This window comes from Eleutherodactylus coqui, chromosome 1 (genome assembly GCF_035609145.1).
Source record: "Eleutherodactylus coqui strain aEleCoq1 chromosome 1, aEleCoq1.hap1, whole genome shotgun sequence".
NCBI classification, from domain to species: domain Eukaryota; kingdom Metazoa; phylum Chordata; class Amphibia; order Anura; family Eleutherodactylidae; genus Eleutherodactylus; species Eleutherodactylus coqui.
The window spans coordinates 141246353-141270604 of record NC_089837.1 but is presented as its reverse complement, the minus strand read 5'-3'; the positions used below and the strand labels follow the sequence as shown (position 1 = coordinate 141270604).

At 40.2% G+C, this 24252-nt stretch overlaps 1 protein-coding gene across 2 annotated transcripts in view; it reads right to left on the bottom strand.

Moving 5' to 3' along the window:
* NLGN1 (neuroligin 1) overlaps nt 1-24252 on the bottom strand; it is a 445447-nt gene that overhangs the window by 240403 nt on the left and 180792 nt on the right. For both annotated transcript variants that reach the window (XM_066601337.1, XM_066601328.1), the window contains exon 3: nt 11803-11955. In XM_066601337.1, coding sequence (XP_066457434.1) covers nt 11803-11923 — 121 coding nt within the window. In that variant the 5' untranslated portion in view covers nt 11924-11955. The remainder of the gene's footprint in view (nt 1-11802; nt 11956-24252) is intronic.

Sequence of the window (24252 nt, the reverse complement as noted above, 5' to 3'; positions counted from 1 at the left end):
TGTCACACTTGGGAAAGGCATCCAAACCCCTCTTGAACTCTGGTATTAGAGAAAACTTTTTGCAATCATTTTATCATCCTAGACAGATATATAGACACATACCCTTTAGGATAGGATTTGGTTAGCTTTGCTTTTCAGGACAGAGCACATTGCTATGATAATGACAAGTAAAAGGAAATTACCCAAGGAAAACAGATAGACAATTATAACTCATGGAAGTGTTAGTCTGCCGTACAGAAAAATTGCCAAGAAAGCCAAGGTGGTAGTCAGTACAGTTTCCTATACCATCAAAAGGCACTTGGGAACTGGAGAAAACTATGACAGGAAGATGTCTGGCAGACCAAAGGCCACTTCAAAATCATATGACAAGTTTTTCTGAGTCAACAGCTGGCGTGATTGGCGCCTCACAGCCCAAAATCTTCTAGCACAGCTTAAATCAGCAAATAAAATAAACAAGCATATATTTCAACCATGAAGAGTAAACTACTACATACAGGTTTGACAGGTAGGGCATCAGTAAGAAATGCTAAGACTGCAAAATAAAAAAAAATAAATTTGGCCTAAGAAGGGACTACTGAAAAGTAGAGGACGGTGTTATGAACCGATGAATCTAAATTTGACAACTCTGGTACATCATGCAAGATTTTTGTATGCCATCAAGTAAGTGAAAGGATGGTTCCTGAGTGTGTGTCACCAACTGTCAAACATGAAGGAGGAAGCATGATGGTCTGGGGCTCTTTTGCTGGATACAGAGTTGGTAACAGGGTGACTGGCACATTGGACAAAAAGGGCTACCACACCATTTTGATATGCCATGCAATACCCTCTGGTATATGCCTAGTACATGAGTATGCTTATGTATTCATATTACAGCAAGGCAATTATCCATAACATACTTCTAGATTATGTCAAAACTACTTAAAAAGACAACAAGAAGCTTGTAGGCTTCAAAGAATGGAATAGCATGTGCAGTCTCCAGACTTAAACCCCATTGAGCTTGTTTGGAATGAACTGAACTGACGTCAAGATAATGACGTCAAGACGTCAAAGACGTCAAGACATTACAACAAGATAATGATCCAAAACACAGTTCTAGGTTAGGCCAGAACTACTTGAGAAGACAAGAATTCAGTAGGCTTCAAAGAATAGAAAGGCCTGCAGTCTCTGGGAAGGGAACTTTTGAAATGATGTTGGGAAGAAATTTCTGGACAATTTCTGAATGCAATTGTAGAAAGAATGCCTTGATTGTGTAAAGCTGTTGTATCAGCTATAGGTGGCTACTTTGAAGAGCCAAAAATCTAGATTTAATGAGATAAAACAAAAAAAAGGTAGGTGTTCTCAAATTTTTGACCAGTTTATATACTGTAAATGTGTCAATAGATTCTTACATTAGTTATGAGCTAGATAGTTAAAAACAAATGATTTTGATTCAGAGAATCAATCTCAGAGCTCCCCAAAGGATCCCACCTGCTATAGAAAATAGGAGCAGAACTGTATCATGCCAGTGACTAGGTTGTGTCAAGATAATGAGATTCAAAAAGGAAGTACAATAAGTTAAAGAGAGCTCTGAGTATATACATTCAGTTATAAAAATTGATATAATAACTCAATTTTTTTGTTTACAACAGTCTTTATTCCCAAAACAATAACGAAAATATAGATATAAATTTTCCTCTTACATTTTGTAGAAAACCGCAAAAAGGCTCTTATTGATATAACTAACTCTTAAAACATGCTTGACTGATTATAATTGTTTTATCTGAGATTTTTCCGCCTATAAATGTAAAGATACAAGTCTTGAAGATGTACAATACCTATGTAGAAAGCAATGCATTAAAGGATCACTGTAATTGGCTGTGTGATTGTGCACCTCTAGTGAAAATAATGACAATGATCTATTCCTTGAGGTTGGTCAAATTCATATCTGACCCCACTGATGATGTCTGACTGACATGTAATAACTATCAGTTCTTGGAAACATCCTTTAACATGATAGTTATTTTGTACTTTTTAGCCTAAGGTAGCTTAATTAGTCAAGAGGCCTGTCTGATAGAATGTATAGATCTTTCCAATCAGAGTTTAACTTCTGAATGCAGAAGTCCTGTCCAGCCAGATACTTCACTACTTGTTAATCCATCATTGTGAAAGACTGATGACACAAGGCTTCTATTTAAGGAGAAAGTAAAGAGTACAAAGATCTATAAGGATTCATTGTCTGGCTTAAATATTCAACACTTTCTCCAATTCTTCAACAGTTGAAACATCTTTCACAGTGTATGCATATCAAGGGACCATTTGATAGCTGCATACATTTGGCTTGTCAGTTTATACATTACTATACAGGCTTGCAAAGCACCACAAAATCAAAGGCTAAAGTAAGACATTAGACTTTTAACAAGTTTAAAGTTGCCTAGTTTGCCCCATATAATCCATAATACTGTATCCTAAGTGGAAAATAGCATAGAATAGTATATCATTTGTAATGGATAAGTCATGAAAGACAGAATGCAACACATATAAAGAGCAAGTTTTCAGATTTCCATTTTTTTAATACAATATATTAGATTTCAGAAACTAAATCATGTAGAATTCAATAGTCTTGATTTAGAATAGCAATATTTTTTATAATCAAGCAGATACTGCATCAGGGAGCAGCCAGTACTAAGCAGTGTCCTTTGTGGTAATGTGATTCTATGTAATCTGGTGTTTGTTTAATAAGATTTAGATCTATCACAAACTACTTGAAAGTAATTCTATGTATTAGACAGATATGCTGTACCGTGTATCACTCTTGACCCCAATTATGGAACAACTTTATGGTTGTTTGGTGATTCTATTATTAAGGCTGAATCCACATGGGCAGAAATTCTGCGGTGAGATTCCACGCGGAATTTCCGCCATTGCACACTGCCATAGGATTGCATTGGTTTATGCAATTTTATGCAGACAGCCGTGATTTTGATCGCGGAAAACTTGTGCGATAACAAAATTGTGGCACGTCCTATTTCAGCGTGAGCCTCGCATGTGTAGCTGTGTGCCAGCCGGCACATCTGCAGGGCGAAGATGTTGGACAGGTAAGCCACGGGTCACTGCAGGGGCACGCGTTGCATCCCGCTGCGAGAATCTCGCAGTCGGAAATCCACCTGGATGTCTGCATTTGGCCTAAAACTCCTCTATATGTTAGCATACATCTTACTAACTGGGTTGTTGTTAGACAAGGTTCCTATGATTGGGAGTATATAAAGATAGGATACATCACAAAAAAGGGGTATACATCTAAAGCAAGAAACATAACTTATTTTACTGAAAATAGCTATGTTGTAGTAATAATAATATAAATGTGTTTCTTAAAGCAGCCTATGCAAATATATGTCTGTATATATTCATATATCCACCTTCATAGAAAATAGCTAGCAGTCAAATGGTTAACTGGTTCATTCTTATGCTGGTATCCTGAAATACTTATCTCAAGTTCTACAAGGTCCTGAGATGTGTTTCTCATGAGAAAGACCTGCGATGCCCAGCGCTCATAAGCGGGGGAGGGGGAGGCTACTTCTGTTCTATTCCCTTGGATTCCTAAGTCCAGGCAGAGATATTGATAGTCTATTCTAGTTGCATTTCCTAGAAATTACGTTTTCACATAGCAACATACACATGGGAGGTAAACATATGTTAATCATCAGCGTCATTACATACTAGGCCAATCATGAGTTGTTGTGATGTTGAGAGGGGTATGCATGCAATTGATGCGTCATATTCAGTATAACTGTATTGTACTTCCTTACAATAAACAAGAAGGGTATGGGGGCTCAAGGGGAATACCCCTGAGTCCAAATACATATATTCATGCATGAAGCTTCTCATTATAACCAATTTGGAGCAAACCAGTGAAATCTTCTGGAATATGATTTATTCCTATAACAGCTATATGCAGAAATTATAGCATTAAATGAATCAAGTCTTGCTATACAATAGGGTTCAGACTGTTGTATATAATAATAGCACAAATGGTAGTATAAAAATGCAAGGCATTTGTATCATAGTTTTACATACACAGAATCATCACTTTAACCTACAAAAATATATCCAACAGTTTTCTTCTATTGCTTCTCTGATTTACAACTACCCCCTCTCACAGCCTCTGCTCTGCAAACAACAACTACCCCACCTGCCACTTTAATCACCTCCTTACACTTTCACATGCAAGACTTCTCTTCTCTTGTGGAACTCCCTCCATGATTCCATTTGACATTTCCAAACCTTAATCTCCACAATGTATAAAGCTACAGAATTTGATGGTGCTACATAAAAAAGCATAATGATAGCAGACAATGGTTTTCCGGTTGACTATATTAAATTCATAAATGAAATTTGCAGAAGGGTATCTTAAGGATAAACTATAAAACATAAGAGCCAGACATGACAAAGCAGAAAGAAAATGACTTCACTGTTGCATTTCAAAGCTTCCAGATATGACACATTTAATAATACATTGTCAACTATTTGTTCTGTTTTGCGACCTTTCGGCCTTAAAACCTATAATTTGTATTGCTATTCTATTTTCTGTGCACTTTATGAAGTGGTGTGGAATTGACTGACAAGTAGTTACCATGTCGCAAAGCATATAAAGCATTACACAAACTCATTTTCTAACTTCTACTTTGCATAATGCAATGTCATGCTGTTAAACTCAACCTAGCAGAAAATGGACACAGTTTATTGATTATACTATTTTTTTCTTCAAAGGATATTTTTATTTAGCCTTAACCATTGAATCCAAAACAAGCATAAACTAACTTGTAGGTAGGGGGAGAGTTTTTATGTCACCACATTCTGGGAGCCATCATTTCATAACCTTTTTTAAACAAAAGGAAGCCATTAAATGGCTTATTGTTTGTGGGAGATATTAACAGGCTATTCTTGCACTATTTAGGGATACACATTAATTGTGTAATTTTTCAATTTTTTCTTATTGATCTCTAATCAGTGCCTGATGCCCAAGACTGTTAGTAGCATGTCATCTTGTGGTCTTTCTTTCTTCTTCTGAAGCACCTCAGTAGAAAGCCCTCCAATCAGAAGAATTACCATGAAAAGATACTGTAATTCATTGAAGGGTATCCATAGATACAGTAGATTGATAGCTAGATCTCTATATCGATCTCTCTTTCTCTCTATGTATATATATATATATATAGAGAGAGAGAGAGCAAAAGAGAGAGATGTCTATATCTATCAAGCTATCTGTATATATAATAGAATTAGAATATAACATGTTATCTTTGCTATATTACGTTCTGCTTGAAAACCAACAAGCATCTAAAATTCTGTACTGTTATCAGAAATTCTTAAATTGTACCTTCAAACATACTGTGCAGAAATCTATACTGGTTTTGTCTTGAAAAACTTTTTTAGACTAAGGAATTATTATTTCATCTCTTATATAATATTAAAGGGATGTATTTAGGCTTCATGTACGTATTATTGTATTATTTAGGTACATTCTGAGACCCCCAATAATAATAAATTTAAAACTGGAGCTATGTAATGTAAAAATAAATGTATATATAGCACTACAGCTGTTGAATGAAGTGGTCACTTTGACTACTGTGTTAGGCCTTAGTCAGACGGGCGTTTTTTCGCGCGATTTGCACATGCGTCCGGCGATTTTATAAAACCATTGCTTTGCAATGGTATCGGACACATGAGCGCTTTTTATGTGCTCGTCCGATAACTTATAGAACAGAAATCGCAGATCGCACCTATTTGCGATTCCTGTTCTCTTCTCTATATGCGCTCAATGGAGCCGACCCCATTGAGAGCATATACTAGACAAATCATTCTCCTCCTCCACAGCTGTAACAGCTGTGGCAGAGAAGAACGATGTTTGCCCATTGAATTCAATGGAGCCGGCAATACAGCCGGTTCCATTGAAAGCAATGGGCTGCCGGCGATCGTGGGATGAATTGTCGGGAAGGGCTTAAATATATAAGCCCTTCCCTGCAATTCATCCAGAAATGGGTAAAAATAAAAAAAATATATATACTCACCTTGTCCCGGCAGACGGAGTTCAGCGCGGCCGGCCTGCAGTGGGTGTGAGTGAGTGAGAGCTGCCTCTGATTGGCTCAGCGCTGAGCCAATCAGGGGCAGCTCTCACTCACACCCACTGCAGGCCGGCCGCGCTGAACTCCGTCTGCCGGGACAAGGTGAGTATATATATTTTTTTTATTTTTACACATTTCTGGATGAATTGCAGGGAAGGGCTTATATATTTAAGCCCTTCCCGACAATTCATCCCGCGATCGCCGGCAGCCCATTGCTTTCAATGGAACCGGCTGTATTGCCGGCTCCATTGAATTCAATGCGCTGGACAGCTCCGGCCCGTTTCTATTGAAACGCGGCTAGGAGCATTTTTGTCGTTCGATTTTTCGGCCCCGGTCACGCGATTTGCGGATGCGCATCCGTCATGCGATCTGCAAATCGCGGCAAAAAACGCCCGTGTGACTAAGGCCTTAGACTCTACAGATGTGTTGACTTTTAACATTTAATACATTTATTAAACAGGTTTTCAGAGATAAAAAATTAGGGCAAAAAATTGCTAAAAGGTTAGCAGTACTCACCTGTTATATGGCCACCTGCCCAGCTCAGCCACTTTAGTCCCCATTGCCACAGTCACTGACTAGCTAAATAAACAATAAAGGGCATGTGATAGCTGAATTATCTTTTGGGACTGGTGCATGGAAACCAGGGTGGCTGCACTAGATGGATGGGGTGGGAGTTGGTATTTAAAAGTTGAGTATTCCTGTATTTCTTATTTTTTCATTCTAGCCAATTCTTTGTCCATAATTTTTTGGTCTCAGAAAATCCTTTGAGGGTTTTAATTTGTCATGATAATCTCCCAACAAAGTATTGCAAAACCTTATTTTTTAAGCTGGTTGTCTACATCATATATTTGTGGCAAACCAATAGAAAAGATAAGAAAGAATAAATCTGTATATTAAGTGTCCTGCAGCCATAATCCCAGCTATCCTTGCTAACAAAACACAAAAAAACAGACCCTGGGACAAACTCAAAGGCCTCACGCTACACGATTTACTAGAGGGCCCCAAACTCACAAGCCAGGCTCAATCTGACGAGAAATTCACCCACCTTGACCTGGACTTTCTGGGAAGGGCAGGACTCTATAAACTAATACTGAAACTGCAGAAATCTAGCTATGGCAAACTCAGAGACCCAATATGGTTCGAGACATACAAACCTCAAACCCAATGCGCCTGAAGAAACTGATCACACAAATCTACAAAGGACTCCTTCTTCAAACCGCAATCGAGAAACCATGGTTTCTCAGAGAATGGGAGAGGGAATTGGGACTGAGCCTAACTAGAAAGGAGACACAAAAGGTCTTGAAACACTCACACGGTTTCTCCAGGTGTGTACGCACACAGGAAAACTCCTACAAAATTTTAACTAGATGGTACAGAACCCCGGTGGCCATGTCTAAAACAAACCCTGAGACGTCAGATATATGTTGGAGATGCGAAAAAGAGAAAGGTAGCGCACTACACATATGGTGGGACTGCCAGGAAATTAGACCCTTCAGGAAGTCGGTCACAGAACACATAAACAAAATTTGACATACATCACACTCCTTCAAACCAGAAGAGGTCCTGTTATGGCTCCCCAACGACAAGTTCAAACCCTCTAGGAAAAATCTACCCACCACTGTCCTAGCAGCCGCCAAGTTACTTATCCCTCTATACTGGAGGGAAAAACAAATCCCCAAACTATCCCAATGGCTGGAGAGAGTAGCGCAAATATTTCGCTTCAAAGAAATATTGGCATGGGAGACCGGAACTAGAGACGAGTTCACAGCCCTCTGGACGCCATGGATCGGATGCCAAGAAACGAATACGAATTAAGACCAGAAATAAGACACGATAGATGAGTTACGCCAAACTATAGGAGTCGCTCCCTCCCCAGTCCACTTAACATATAATTAAACAATGTGCTCGCCGTGCTTACTTTGTTATTTCACGTTTACCCCTCCCTTTTACCTCTCCCCCACCCCCACCCCCCCTCCCCAAATCCCCCTCTTCTACAAGCCATTGAACCCAGAGAAAGAATAAGCTAACTAGAGGTTTAGAATTGTTAAACCCTAATTATTTTCCATATTTGTACACTATGCCAGGCCCTGCGTGGCCAACTTGTCGCAATCTCTCTGATATGTTTACAAAAAATTTCAATAAAAAAGAAATTGTTTAAAAATCTGTATATTAAGTGTCACCTGATGGAGATCAATGACATGTCTGTCTTGTCCATGTGTTTAGCCTGCACAAAAATCCTCATGAGCATATGCACCAAGGTAGAAACTGGCACACACTTCACTAGGAGGGAGCTTTGCACACAATTCATACAGTGCAACAATATTAAAACTAACTCTATATTATTCAGAAGAAGTAAATTAATCAGCATCAAAATGTCTGTTTAGGATTGATCATACTGTAGCTGTAAAGATTATTCCAACCAATAGAAAGCAATTTCCTGCTAAAAAGGTAGTCTAGGGTTGGTTACTGATACGTATGTGTGACGCAATGCAACCTTTTCCTTTACTTGTCTTTATTGGAATCAGTAGCCTCCTCAAGAGTAACAAAAAGTACCGCAAATTGCAGGCGTTGACAAGCACTAGAAATTAGCATAAGAACGTATTCAAAACTATATAAAAACCACTTAGTTATTTGAATTAAAAAACAAGAACATAAGGAAGATGATTTCGAAATAATCAGAAAATGTGTTCATTTGGCATAAAGGTTGGTGGATCTGATCTTATTTCCTACAATAGCTACTACTGTAGTCTGCAATGGGTTCCTAGGCAACAAGTTGTTTTCTGAATCAGCCATGATTTTTATATTGGATAACAGATGGGAAGTGGTTATTGAGAAGTAGAAAACAAGTGACATGGAATTTATTATTTGTTGACAAACAAAAGTAAGAATGTTGCAATGAAAATAATGCTAATAAGGCCTCGTTCAGATGAGCGTGCATGTGCGCGCCCGTATGTGCACACAAATCCACGCGTCCACGGACGTGCCAAAGCACAGTGAATGCAGGTCCATACCCATTGCCTTCAATGGCGGCTGCCCCATTGTAAAACACGGACATGTGAAGACAGCGTAGGGAACCAATGGTGCTAATAGATGCCTGGTTATGTGTGCACAATTGTATGCGCATGAACACGCTCGTCTGAATGAGCCCTGACTGTGGATTCTCCTATTTAGTTTTAGTTAATAATGAGGACAAGCATTGCTAGAGCAACACAAGTCAAAAGTCTAATCTATTATCTACTGTGGAACAGTATTAAAGGGAATTAAAAAAGAAATATTTTGGTTGTTCATTAAACAGATAATAAAAACTATAATTTCACATACATTGTGAACGTTTAAAGACTTAAGGAAAAACTTTTCAAAAGTCATATGTGCTTTTGTTTTAGATTTTTTTATATTAGAGTGTGTATCTAGAAAAGTTCTACTTTCAAAACTTACTTACTCTGCATTCTCTGACATGATTGTAAGTGAAGCTTCAAGGTCTGGGTTTAGTGGGTATTATCTTTACATGTACAAATGTAATAAAGTCTAACTTGAATCTTATAAGCTATTGTTCTTGTGTTAATGCAACAAAACCTATTGTGAAGCAATAAGGTTATTTTAACGCACTAAGCATCAAGTTAAACTTTGCTACATCTGCAGAAGAGAGGATGTCCAATAGCAAAATAGACACATTTTATAGTGTGAAGGCCAAAAGTAGTGGTGCTTGTTTTCCCTTAAAAGCTATTTCCATAATACATAACACTTATTTTCCACCACTTGCTTGCTAACAATGGTCACATATATTTACACTTATCAGTGCAGCTGAAGCTAATTACTTCTGGAGCTAAGCATGGGTTCAAAGCAGAGGACCAACTAACAGGATATCAAAGGTCAAATGTATCAGACTCTAATAGATTACAATAAAGACATGTAATAATGGTGCCAAGGTATCGCTTGAACTTCCCAAACTTGAACAGCCACTGAAGCAGAGCAGGACTGACCCCACTGAAGGAGAGAAGCCAAGATCAAGTCTGAGATGAACAAGTGACAGTAACCATGGAACGCCAAGCCACAGAGCACTAGAGTACTTGGCACAGAATACGGGGAAACTGCATACTAAACCTTTGAATGCAGATCTGCTAAGTACTCAACCACTGAGAACAAGTTCTCATAGAGAAATGCATAGGCTGACTGGGCTGAAATAAGCTCAACCAGACTATCAGCACTGGGACCAAAGGAAATGTTAATCTCTCAGTATCCAGTGCTGAATGACACTGTGTTTGCACCACTTGGCAAATCTCATAGTTCGACGCTGACTTTGTGACATCACTCTGGACCAGTGCTAGTAACCGGGAACTAAAGACACTGCTGTCTCCATGACAACAACACAATTCATCTGCAGAGGAAAGTCCTGCACCAGCCCTGGGCCTCTTCTTATTCTCCATAGGAGCTGTTTATACACCAAACAGTGGGATTTGTTTGGTCAAGACGATTTGCAGAATTGCTTCTTTTTTATTATTTTAGATACATTGGAACAAGGAAGAAATTGAGTACAAAGGTGAACAAATTCCATACAGGCTAGTATATGTAATATTTTAAAAATATATATCTGAAGATGTACAGCTTATTTAGATTTTAGGGAAGTTTGAAAGAGTAAAACAATATGTTGCAACTTGAATTTCAGTACGAAAATGATAGATCTGGGATTCGGATGTTCACAGCTTAAATTGCAATGTAAAATATGTACACATAGCAACATTATACCAAACCACAGAGGATTTTTTACAGTTCCACCAGAACCAGTAAAACAAAAATTCATTTTATACATTGTGTAAAATATAAAAAGTAAGATCATAAAACTAATAATGTCTCTGTTTCTAAAGAAAATATTTTCTTCAACAATTGCTTTAGTTGTGTCAAAAAATTGATATTAATATGTAAGCTACAAATACCAGAAGAGAATTTATCAACGGTTGATGTTTTTGTACTTCACTTTGTGCTAATGGCCTCAATTATACTCAATCAGTGAGGCAAAAGAATCTATTCATATTCAATGCATTGGAACAAAAAGTGTATAGAGCATTGTATATAATGCCATATATCAAATATGAAATACCAAGGAATCCTATTGCAGTGTTATGATTAAGGGGCTAGGAAAACTAAAACTCAATTAAAGGCTATCAGTATGGGCCCATGCATAATCCATGATGGATACTGTACCAAGGATTTGTTGGCACTCCATGTGCCACCGTATGGACACCGTATGGACACAATGCTTCTAGGGAAGAATACATACATAATACTGTATGCAATGTCACATGCATTGATAGAATTGATAGATACATCTTGACAAACAGATTATGAGTCCAAAGAATCAAACAACGATGTACAATTTACAAAACATTCAACTTTAACTTGTGATTCTTGATCTACAAAGATTTTGAGTCACATTCAGAAGTAGCTTTGAATGCAAAATAGAAAGCAAGATATTTACACAGCCCTCTATTAGTAATACAGCAATAATAAGTAATATGCTAGCACAGTTACTTGTTATCAAAAGTCCAAACTATGTAATACTTTGGAAGATCAACCATGATTTTAGGGATCTGAATATACCAATTTATACATGAATATTGACAATCAATACTTTCAGAAAATATATTGAAATGGTCTAGGCAGTCTACTATGCATCAAAGGTCAAAGTAAAAAATGTCCTTCTTACCAAGCACCCCAAGGCGATAGTTTACGGTGATGACTATAACATTTCCATAACTTGCTAGGACGCTTCCATCAAACAAATTACCAGTACCTTCCATATAGGAACCACCATGAATATAGACCATCACAGGTTTGGGACCTCCACTATCTCTGATGTCTGTAAAAGAAAATATGTTTAAATACACTTGTATAATGTGATTCAAGTAAAAAGAGACATTAGTTTACCCTTTTGTTGATGTTTCTTAAGAGAAAAAAATGTTGTAATGCCTTTTTGTCATTATTCCACAATGTAGGAATTCTGGAAATGTACATTTTTCTGTGAAGTAATGAAGTTTTTTCCAAGTAAAATGAATTCCACATTTAATATTAATTTTATCTTCTTATGAACACACTGGTGATCAAGATGCATTGAATGACATTTCATTCATTTAGCTTTAGAAGTAATTGCACTTTTGGCAGGGCCACAATACAATGTTCCTGTTTTGACTTTTCAGGACAGTTATTATTTTTGAAAATGATAATATTTTTGGGGGAATTTCTTAAATGGAAATCTCCATCTCGGATATTACTTTTTATTGTGTTTAAATGTTAAAATAATGCACTCACCCTAAGTTTATTATTTCAAAATGCCTTTTCTCCAGATATTCCTTTTTGTCCAGGCTGCTTGTTTACAGCTCATTGCAGGGGAACCAGCCGCCTGCAGTATCAAGCAGAGGTGGGTGGCACTTGCACATTTGTTACTCTGTCTGTCATCTAATTTTGCATGGCAGGGATCTCAGGAGTGCATGTACAATAGCTTCTGGCCCAGCCAGCACCACTACCGCTGTGGTCTGCTATTTCTTTGACCAGAAGGACTTCTGGGTTGCACAAACACAGTTAAATTGGATTTCCGAGATTGGAATACCCCTTTAATTTCCAATGCCCCAATATGTATCTTATATACTTTTACCGCCATAGGAGCTTATTAGAAAAGACTACTTGATAAAACAAGCATTCAAAACCAGACTTTTTTGTGTTTTTTCATTTTCTGTCCTTGACTTCATAAGGCGATAACTTTTTTATTTTATAATTGACATAGAAGCACCATGTTGAGAAAAAAAAGGTGAAAAGCACTTCATGGTCAGGAACGCCACAATGCATTATGGTTTACATAAAGGAACAAGTGCCAATGCACTCACCTGTTTAAGTTGTGTAGGAAGGCAGAACACTTCAGTGTTCTGTTTTTCCATTATGTCCCGTTTTTCAGACATGCTTTTTATGACGTTTGAGATATAAGGATGTAGGTAACGATCTTTACTGCTTCTTCTTGATCAGGTTTGATATTGAAACACACACAGTGGTGTACAATTCAGAAAAGTCAATCTTTCAATTCTACCTTCAAAGTAGGCTGACAGATAATTTATGAAAATGATAGCTTTTTTGTGTACAAAGAAATTTCCTTTTTCCTTAAAGAGTCCGTTATCCTTTATTGTAACCTTGATGAAGGACTCATTGCAAACTCAAAAACCTGCAGTTTCTCTCCATATGAATAACATATTGTTTTCATAAATGAGCTGTCATTTTGAGGATACAGTGAGAACTGTTCCAAAATAAAGACCAGTTTTTCTGAAATTTTTCTGCAGTAAAGTATGAGTAAATCACATGTATAAATATAGTGTTGCAGTGATTCTGGGATTGCTGCCATACTGATAGTCTGGTGCAGGTTTTGCAAGTGGTTCTCCATCTTCTGGCCCTGGTGGGTGTGGTATTAGGTAAGACATGCTTAGCAGCACCTGTGAGTAATTGTCATGGCTATTTAGTCTGGCAGATACAGGACTGAATTGCCATTGGATCTTCAGTCTAGCTATTACTGTGGTCTCAGTCAGAGATTGGTCCTGGACTTAGCATTTGCTTGTTGCATCTCAAAGCTAAGTATGTGTTTCTTTTCTTTTGTGTTTCTTATGTTATTCTCCTGTGCCACGTAGGGTTAACTTAGGACCCAGGTACGAGGTCAGGTATGTCCTTGTCAGGGCAAATTGCCTGCATTTAGGCAGGTCCCCATCCCTGAGGTTATTTAGATAGGGAAAGTGTTCTCAATAGAGATGAGCAAGCATGCTCGGTGAGGGCAGCTACTCAAGAGAGCAACGCTATTTTCGAGTAACTGCATGCTCTTCAGGGAATATTCGTGGGGGGCCGCGGGGATGAGCGGGGGGTTAAAGAAGGGAGCGGAGGGAGAGAGAGAGATCTCTCTCACTCTCCTGCTATACTTTGTAATTGTACGCCAGGTTCTGCTTAGTATTGTTCGTGTTGGTTAAGTACATCTGCCTTTTCTGTCGGTATTCTACCCTTTCCATCCAGGTACGCCAGCTTCCCTTTTTGGTCCCTAGTGAAAGTAGGGACCACCGCCCAGTTGCCCGCCTGGGGTTAGCCAGGAGTGGAGGCAAGCAGGCAGGGACAGGGGTTGTGGGTGAGATCTAGGGCACCCACGCTGGCGTATCAAGGGTAGTATACTGTAACATATTAACTGGCCCTTAAAATTGCTCTCCAATGGAGGCCATGAGTACCCTCGCAAGTCAGTTGCAGGATTTAGTGATCGTGATCCAAGACCTGTCCGGTCTTATGGTGGCCCAGGAGCAGCGGGAGTTCGTGCATGTTTCTACTGCCCCTTCTATTCCCAAACCCAAGTGTCCTCTTCCTGAGGTATTTTCAGGGGAGAGGAGCAAGTTTTTTGTTTTTCAACAGGCATGTAGATTGTATTTTCATATGCGGCCCGCTCCTCCAGCTCAGAATCCCAGAAAGTTGGATTGATTATGTCCTTACTTTGGGGTCCCCCCCAGACATGGGCCAACTCTTTGCCCGAGAGTTCGGCTTGCCTGCAGTCAGTTGATTTGTTTTTTCAGGACCGTGCGGGGTTGGAGGTATCTCATTTCATGTCTCTATGTCAGGGGCATCAGTGGGTAGAGGGCTACTGCTCTAAATTTAGACTGTATGCAGGTGAAACCTCTTGGAACGATAGTACCCTTAAAGATGTGTTCTTGTTGGGTCTTTCTGACACTGTCAAGGATCTACTCATTTCTCATCCCGCTCCCGTGACATTCAAAGATGTGATGGAATTGGCGGTCAAAGCTGACAGGAGTCTGAGATCTAGAAAAGAGGAACGTCAGGCCCATAAGGCTAGAGAATCCGGCAGACCTGCTCCCCCTTCTCCCATGCCAACTTCTGGTGCCGAGCCTATGGAAGTGGATCAGCCAAGTCCCGAGGAACGGCAACACTTCCGGATGACTCATCGCCTCTATTGTGGGAAAGCCGGACATTGTGTAGCGACCTGTCCTCAGAAGCATCTCTAACATTAGTCTGAACCGGCGGAAAACTTCAGATCCTAGGTGATCTCTGGGAGGATCGCCTAGGAACACAGGTACTCCCTAAGTTGTTGGTGCTTTGTCAGATTGGCTTCCGGAATTTCACTCGGTCTGGTCAAGCTTTTATTGATTCAGGTGCTGCCGCCAATTTGTTTAGTTTAAGTTTTGTCAGACCTCTGATGACTGAATTCTCGGCATTAAAGATTCCCATACGCTTCACTAGTATTGATTCTACCCCTCTGTCTGCAGGGGTTGTACAATGGAAGACTCCCATGTTACAGTTCACTGTGGGTGTTCTCCATTCTGAGAATCTGTCGTTCTTGGTAATGAAAAGGATGTCTGTTGATGTAGTGCTTGGTATGCCCTGGTTGGCACTACACAATCCCCGATTTGATTGGTCCACTCGGGAATTAACACATTGGGGGTTCTCCTGTCATAGTCACTTAGCTACTATATCCATGTGTTCAGCAGATACCATACTTATTCCTGAGTATTTGTCCAATTTTCCTGATGTATTTTCCAAGAAACTGTCTAAGACTGCCTCCCCATAGGGAGTGGGACTGTGGTATTGATTTGATCCCCGGCAGTCCCATTCCTAAGGAAGACATTTTCAATTTGTCTGGGAGTGAGCACAAAGCCCTTAAGTCCTCAGATTCTCTGGCCAAATGACACATCAGACCGTCCAGTTCCCCTGCCGGGGCAGGTCTCTTCTTTGTAGAGAAGAAGGATGGGACATTGAAGCATTGTGTGGATTATCGGGCTTTGAATAAAATTACAGTGAAGAAGCAGTGCTCCTTGCCCCTGATTCCTGATTTATTGAATCAGGTGGAAGGGGCCCACTGGTTTTCCAAATTAGACTTAAGGGGGGCTTACAATTTAATTCACATCCGAAAGGGAGAGGAGTGGAAGACCATGTTCAACACCTCGTTCGGACATTTTGAATGTCTACTCCTGCCCTTCGGACTTTGTAATGCTCCCACTGTGTTCCAGGGACATATGAATGTGGTCTTCTACGACTTCCTGGGGGTATTTTTGGTCATATATCTCGATGACATTTTGGTGTACTTCCCAGACTGGGACTCACATGTGTGGCAACTGAGGCTGGTTTTGACCTGTTTGCGTGAGTATCAACTTTTTGTCAAGTTGGAGAAATGCATTTTTGGTACTAAAGTAGTGTCTTTCCTTGGTTATGTGATTTCACCCACGAAGATTCAAATGGAATCTGATAAAGTGGTAGAAATCTCCCAATGGGTCAGACCAGATAACCTGAAAGCTCTCCAGTGGTTTTTAGGTTTCGAAAATTTCTACCGTAGATTCATTAAGAATTACTCTGTTATTGCTCAACCCCTGACCGATCTTACCAAGAAGGGTGCCGACTTGGTAAGATGGTTCCCTGAGGCCTTAGAGGCTTTACAAAAGGGCGTTTACTGCTGCCCCGGTGCTAGTACAGCCTCATGCGCGGCGAACGTTTTTCATTGAGGTCATGCGTATTAGGTGGGGGCGGGGGCTGTATTTTCTCAGGAAGTCAGCGGGAGACCTGGGTACAGTCCATGTGCGTTCTTCTTGCAGAAGTTCAGTTCGGCGGAATGTAACTATGACGTGGGTAATCGTGAGTTATTGGCGATTAAGTTGTCTCTAGAAGAGTGGCGTCACCATCTTGAGGGGGTAAGGCATCCCATTACCGTCTATACTGATCATAAAAACTTGGTATATCTCGCCAATGCTAAGAGACTCATGGCTCATTAGGCCAGGTGGGCATTGTTTTTCGCCAGTTTTAACCTCGTCGTTACATATATTTCAGGGGAGCAGAACGTGAAGGCAGACGCCCTCTCGCGGAGTTTCGGTTCGCCAGAAAGTGAGACAGTGGCTCCCGAGAATATCTTGGCACCTGGGGGGGTGGTGGCAGCTGTAGAATCTGATCTCATTCCTCATCTACAAAATTGTTCGCAGGATGCTCCCTTGGGGGTGCCGGAGGGCAGATGGTTTGTGCTAAAGACCTTGCGTCTCAGAGTCATTGAAGAGTCTCACTCATCTGTTCTCGCAGGCCATCCAGGGGCTCAGGAGACTCTCGATCTTGGTACTAGACACTACTTGTGGCCAGGCATGTCTTGGGAGATCCGCGACTTTGTTAAGGGATGCTCTGTCTGTGCACGCAGTAAAAGTCAGTGTCGTCATCCAGAGGGGCCTCTGAGACCTTTATCGATGCCTTTTCGTCCATGGTCGCATTTATCTGTAGACTTTATCACCGATCTACCTGAGATCTCAGAAGTTCACCACTATCCTAGTTGTTGCAGACCGTTTCTCAAAGATGGCCCATTTCATGGCGTTAAAGAAGATACCTTCTGTGATAGAATTTTCCAAGATTTTTGTAAAAGAAATCATTTGTCTACATGGGGTTCCTGAGAACATTGTATCTGATCGTGGTGTTCAGTTTGTTGCGCAATTTTGGCGAGCCTTCTGTAGAAACCTGGGACCGTCGCTTTCCTTCTCGTCAGCATTCCACCCGCAAACTAATGGTCAGACTCAGTGGAAAAACCAGGATTTAGTGCAATATTTATGGCTGTTTGCTAGCGAAAAGGCTCATCAGTGGGCAGAAGTTTGCACTACACAACTGTACTTGTTCTTCCACTGGGGTATCTCCATTCCTTTGCGTATTTGGTCAGCATCCTTGCTTCCTTACAGTTATTTATACTCCGTTTGCTTGTCCTGCAGTTGATGTCACCACAGATGCGCTGCAGGGGGGTATGGAAAGAAGTACAAAAGAACCTGAAAGCAACGGGGGCTCATATGCAGTTGCATAGTGGGAGGAGTCTGTCAGTATCTGAATCTTACAGGACGGGACAGAAGGTATATTTGTCTTCTAGAAATCTCAAATTGAAGGTTCTGTCTTTGAAACTGGTGCCACGTTACGTGGGTCCCTTTGTCATCACATGGGTAGTAAATCCGCTTGCTTATGAACTTGATTTGCCAGCTACATGGAGGGTTCATAGGGTTTTTCATAAGTCATTATTGAAACCTTTTGTCCCTTCGGTCAGGGCGCGTCCCCCCAGCTTGTTGTCCGGCTGCCGGGGGCGCGGGTGCCTGGCTGGTGTGGTGCTGGTGGCACGCGGCACCATGCATGCGTGAACTTGTGAGTGCAGCTGCCATGCGTGAGCTCCCTTTAATTATGTTCTGTTGGGAGTTGGCTATCTCCCTCTCTCTGCCCCTGGGCGGAGGCTTTTGTCTAAAGTTCGGGCAGAGACTTGCAATCACTGCCAGTTATTGGTTTCCCTCAGTGTGCTAGCGTTGGTTAATTACATCTGCCTTTTCTGTCAGTATTCTACTCTTTCCATCTAGGTACGCCAGCGTCCCTTTTCGGTCCCTAGTGAGAGTAGGGACTGCCGCCCAGTTGCCCGCCTGGGGTTAGCCAGGAGTGGAGGCAAGCAGGCAGGGACAGGGGGTGTGGCTGAGATCTAGGGCACCCGGGCTGGCGTATCAAGAGTAGTATACCGTAACACATGAAATTTAATCTATGACTTTTCTTAATAAATATGTCTAAAACTTGTAGACTAAGCCCACTCATTTTAGACCTAACCCACTTTTCCCAGCACTTTTTTAAATTTGGCAAGTGATGAGAAAAGTCACAATTTCTAATTTAAATTTGGCACATATTACAATTTGCAACCTTTTTAAGTGCAATTACTGTATGTCAAAACTGGTGTAAGCTGCTTAGCAAATGCAATATAGATTCAGTTAGCATATAGCCATTACCAGGGGGTTCTTAGAAGCATACTGAATACAATCCAACGTATAAACAGCATGCAATTGGGAATTAAGCCCCCAATAGTGGTAATTCAGAAAGAAATAATTTTATAATTTAATTCTATATCTATGCAGGGGATAAAGATAGTTTAGAAACTAAATATGACAATATTTTATACATAAAATAATGGTTTATAGATGCTTGGACATTCACTTTCAGTTAAAGAAATTATTAAAAACATGGTATTTAGAATTTTCAAAACTTGTTTATGCTGATTCTGAAAAATGAATTGCAATCTGAATAATTTTGTTGAATTGGTAGATTATACAGCACTTTATTACTTGATATTCACGCTACAATTTTTTTTTGTTTTGATAATTACTGTATTTGCAACAAATGCCTATTATAATTAGAACACTTGTAACTTCCAGCATTATTTAGTGTGAGGTAGCACTTGAGTGTTTAATCTTTCATTTATTCTAATAGTTTTTGCTTTTTTGTTTCATTTTTATTTACTACTTTTTTTAATCTACTGTTCCGTTAGGAAAATCCGAATTATCCATATTTCCTTGTGATTTCTGACACAGTATAAAATAATAAAATTCTCTATTTCTTTTTTATATGTGTATAAATTGCTTCTAAAATACAATAGATTTAGGGCTTGTTCCAATGAGTGCTGTTTACATGCTGTTAGTAGCGAGAAAAGATCGCGGCTGTAGTGCTGAGAGGATTGTGTGAACGGGCCTGTTCACATGATCTGAGGTGCGAGGTGCATGCTTTTAAAGGCCTTAGTCAGACGGGCGTTTTTTCGAGTGATTTGCGGATCGCATGACGGATGCGCATGCGCAAATCGCGTGACCGGTGCCCGAAAATCGCCCGAAAATCTGCTCCTAGCCGCGTTTCATTAGAAACGGTCCAGAGCTGTCCAGCGCATTGCATTCAATGGAGCCGGCAATACAGCTGGCTCCATTGAAAGCAATGCGCTGCGGGCAAGTGTGGGATGAATTGTCGGGAAGGGCTTAAATATATAAGCCCTTCCCTGCAATTCATCCAGAAAAGTGTTAAAATAAAAAATATATATATACTCACCTGCTCCCGGCAGCCGCAGTTCCGCGCGGCCGGCCTGCAGTGGGTGTGAAGGGGGTGTGAGTCAGACCTGCCCCCTGATTGGCTCAACGCTGAGCCAATCAGGCTCAGGCTGTATTGCCGGCTCCATTGAATTCAATGGGCAAACATCGTTCTTCTCTGCCACAGCTGTTACAGCTGTGGCAGAGAAGAATGATTTGTCTTCTATATGTTCTCAATGGGGTCGGCGCTGCTGCCGCCGGCCCCGTTGAGCGCATATAGAGAAGAGAACAGGAATCGCAGATTGCAGATAGGTGCGATCTGCGATTTCTGTTCTATAATTTATCGGACAAGCGCATAAAAAGCGCTCATGTGTTCGATACCATTGCAAAGCAATGGTTTTAAAAAAAATCGCCGGACGCATGCGCATGCGCAAATCGCGCGAAAAAACGCCCGTCTGACTAAGGCCTAAGGCTCCTATAGGAGTTTATGGAAAGCATGCAGCAAAGATAGGATGGGTCCTGTATTTTTGCGCACCTCGGAGCCGATATGCACTCGCATGTCCTATCTTTTGTTAGGTTTGCTGATTCAGCGCGCCTAACATTCTCTCAAAGAAATGCTTCTATAGGAACCTATTGGTTTCTATTAGAAGCACGTTCTGTGCGCTCCTAACAGCGCGAAATAGTGCTTGTCTACACGAGCCCTAAAATTAACTCTCTGCTCCCAAGAACAAAATCTGTCTAGGACCAGAGAGGGTAATAATACTATCTGTTGCCCTTCTTTTGTAGCTTTCTTCCCCATATCTGCCAGTTACCAGCCCCTCTTCTGATTGGCCACTGCTGCTCATGTCAATGCTTAGACCATCGACACACTTCCAAGGAACATTGCGTATTGGATAGTTATAGAACTGGTGTGGCCATCTTGGAAGTCTAAAAAAGGGACACAAGAACTGGCAGATCTATAGCACAACAAAGTGAGAGCGGTTGGTAATATTACTTCCCCCTCTGGTGCACTCTCCCAAATGTTGTCATGGAACCAGAGAGTTGCTTTTAATAAAATGTAATTTTATATCTAATTAATGAAACAATTACCAAGTTACATGTTTGCTGAAGTAAAGTTGATTAAATATTGTTTGTCCCACTATACTTCTTTGATATACAGTATCATGAAAATATTCCAATCTTTCAATTGGAGGTCATTAAAAACACCTCCCTGTATGGATATTGCTGCTATATACATACTTGTTATATTGCCCTCTGCTATTCTTTTGATTCTTTCAGAATATCCAATATGTTCTCTGCCAGTGAGAAGATGCTTTTACTGTTCTGATTCTTATTGGCTGGCTTGCACCATAACAGGAATTACACCACTGACAATGTATAAGATGATTTGGGATTTAAAGAAAACTTGTCATCATAAAATATATTATTGTGCTTATAGTTTAGGTCACATGGAGTCCACTGCACCTCTTTCCCACTATAAGGCTGTGTGTGCATTTTGATTCATCTCTATGGGGAGTGTATGCACACAGACTTCTGAAAAAATCACTGTGGGACACTGCAGGAACCAGGAAGCAGGTGAGCATAAAAAGAGACTCATTAGACTTTCTATCCTCTAAACTATAAGTACCTGTAGTAGTGCAGTACACAGAAGGGCCTGTAGAGGGCTGCAGACAGAACTTCTGGTGAGAGGGTTAACACAAAGGGGTGGAGCAGGAACTAGAAAAGGGTCAGTTCCTGCCAGAATCAAGTTAGAAAGAGAGAGAACCAGTGCAGCAGAGCTGAGGTGCTGCAGGCTGGTGGCCTAGCAGAGGCCAGAGTCTGACAGGGGTGACAACCCTGGACTCACACCCAAGTGGGGTGCATATGGACTGTGTATTTTGATGTTGGATGATATTGCTGTGTTTTTTGAGTGCGGTGATGACAAATAAAGGCTGGCAGGAGCCAGATAAAGAAATCCACTTCTCCTGAGCAGTTTCTACATGTGTGGTGTGCCATTTTCATGCACAAGAGGTCAGCGATCTGCAGCCAAGTATACCCCAACTTGCTACAGTACCCTAACTTAGTTTATGATGCTTATACTTTATGACAGGTATCCTTTAAGTCTGAGCTACTGAGGATGTGTGACCATTGGCAAGGAGACACCATAACAAGTATGTAACAGCAATATTTAAATAGTGGAACATTTAAGAAAAATAATTTTAATTGAAATATTGTCACATTTTGCATATTGTAACCAAGAAATGTAAAAGCTAATTAAGGCATAAGCCCTTTAACTATTAGATTAATATTTTATAATAGCTATTTTATAATAGCTGTTTTGGATTTTTAGAATAGACATATACCAATGATAAATATTATGTGTAAACAAGTTATAATTTGTAAAATAGAAAATAGGTAAGTTAAAATTGCATTTAATAAGACAAAATATTATCAACCTAGTCGTATGCAAAGTGAAAAACAATTCTAGCTTCTGAATGACCCATGAAGGAAAAATGCAGTCTTGCTTAGGCCTTAGTCAGACGGGCGTTTTTTTGCGCGATTTGCACATGCGCATGCGTCCGGCGATTTTTTTGAAACCATTGCTTTGCAATGGTATCGGACACATGAGCGCTTTTTATGCGCTCGTCCGATAAATTATAGAACAGAAATCGCAGATCGCACCTATCTGCGATCTGCGATTCCTGTTCTCTTCTCTTTATGCGCTCAATGGGGCCGGCGACAGCAGCGCCGACCCCATTGAGAACATATAGAAGACAAATCATTCTTCTCTGCCACAGCTGTAACAGCTGTGGCAGAGAAGAACGATGTTTGCCCATTGAATTCAATGGAGCCGGCAATACAGCCGGCTCCATTAAAAGCAATGGGCTGCCGGCGTGCGCGGGATGAATTGTCGGGAAGGGCTTAAATATATAAGCCCTTCCCTGCAATTCATCCAGAAAAGTGTTGAAATAAAAAAAAAATATATACTTACCTTGTCCCGGCAGCCGGAGTTCAGCGCGGCCGGCCTGCAGTGGGTGTGAAGGGGGTGTGAGTCAGACCTGCCCCCTGATTGGCTCAGTGCTGAGCCAATCAGAGGCACGTCTCACTCACACCCATTCATGAATTCATGTATTGCCGGCTCCATTGAATGCAATGCGCTGGACAGCTCCGGCCCGTTTCTAATGAAACGTGGCTAGGAGCAGATTTTCGGGCGATTTTCGGGCACCGGTCACGCGATTTGCGGATGCGCATCAGTCATGCGATCCGCAAATCGCACGAAAAACGCCCGTCTGACTAAGGCCTTATGATGTACTGCACTATGTGGTTCTACGGTACATAGACTTAATGCCTACTCAGTGGAAACATGCTTTATATCCTTTTTATGGCCAACCTTCATAGACAAATTTTCTATATTAATTTAATATATTATATATGAGCAATGCATATATAATGTTGATTTTCCTTGTCCTATAATATTGTTGTGAGTCTAAATAGAGCAGCAACATAAAGCTGAATATTTACCAAACATCACCTGTTGATAATTTGGTCTTCCTGATTGTGACATTAATATGATTAAGGACTGAAAGATAAATTATTAATCTGAAATCATTAGCTGCATGTTCACAGCAAAATTGTACATTGCTAATTGTATGCTTGGAGGTAACACAGAGGGAGATTGTTTCAGAACTCTTCCTTAATTAAAATTACATAGAATTACAGAGTACCCACTGAGAACAGTAATGAAATGTTAGTACTACAGTTAAACTAGTTAGGCATTGTAGAGTACTTACAAAATAGTTGTTTATTTGAGATCTGTGGTAAATTTTGCTATTCTCTTACAAGTACATGTTGTCTCGCTGCATGATGATGTATAAATCAGTTGAAACAACCATGTAATTAGTTTCTTATAGTAAACTCCTTAACTTGATAATTATCATTTTTGGAAAACTTGTTGGTTTATGGTGGCCACAAGTGTTTTTGAAGCTTAATCCGTTTTGGTAAGATCAGAGAGTTACTTTATTTCAGGGACCCTTCTAGGTAATAGAACTATACTATTTCTTGATCAAAGGTGCTGGTGTATCGAAATTTCTTCAAACAATATCTGTCTTAAGAAACATCAAACTTTTGGATAATTAAATATATTAATTTCAAAATCATTTGTTTGAAAATAAAAGACAGCACCACATATTCTCATTATCAATATTCAAATTAATATATTCAGGGGATGTTAGAAGACATGCAAAAAAGGGTATGTTGAGAGACTTAAAACAGTGTTAGTTCAAAGATTTCACAAAATATATTCAAGAAGTGGGATGTAAGTTATCAAA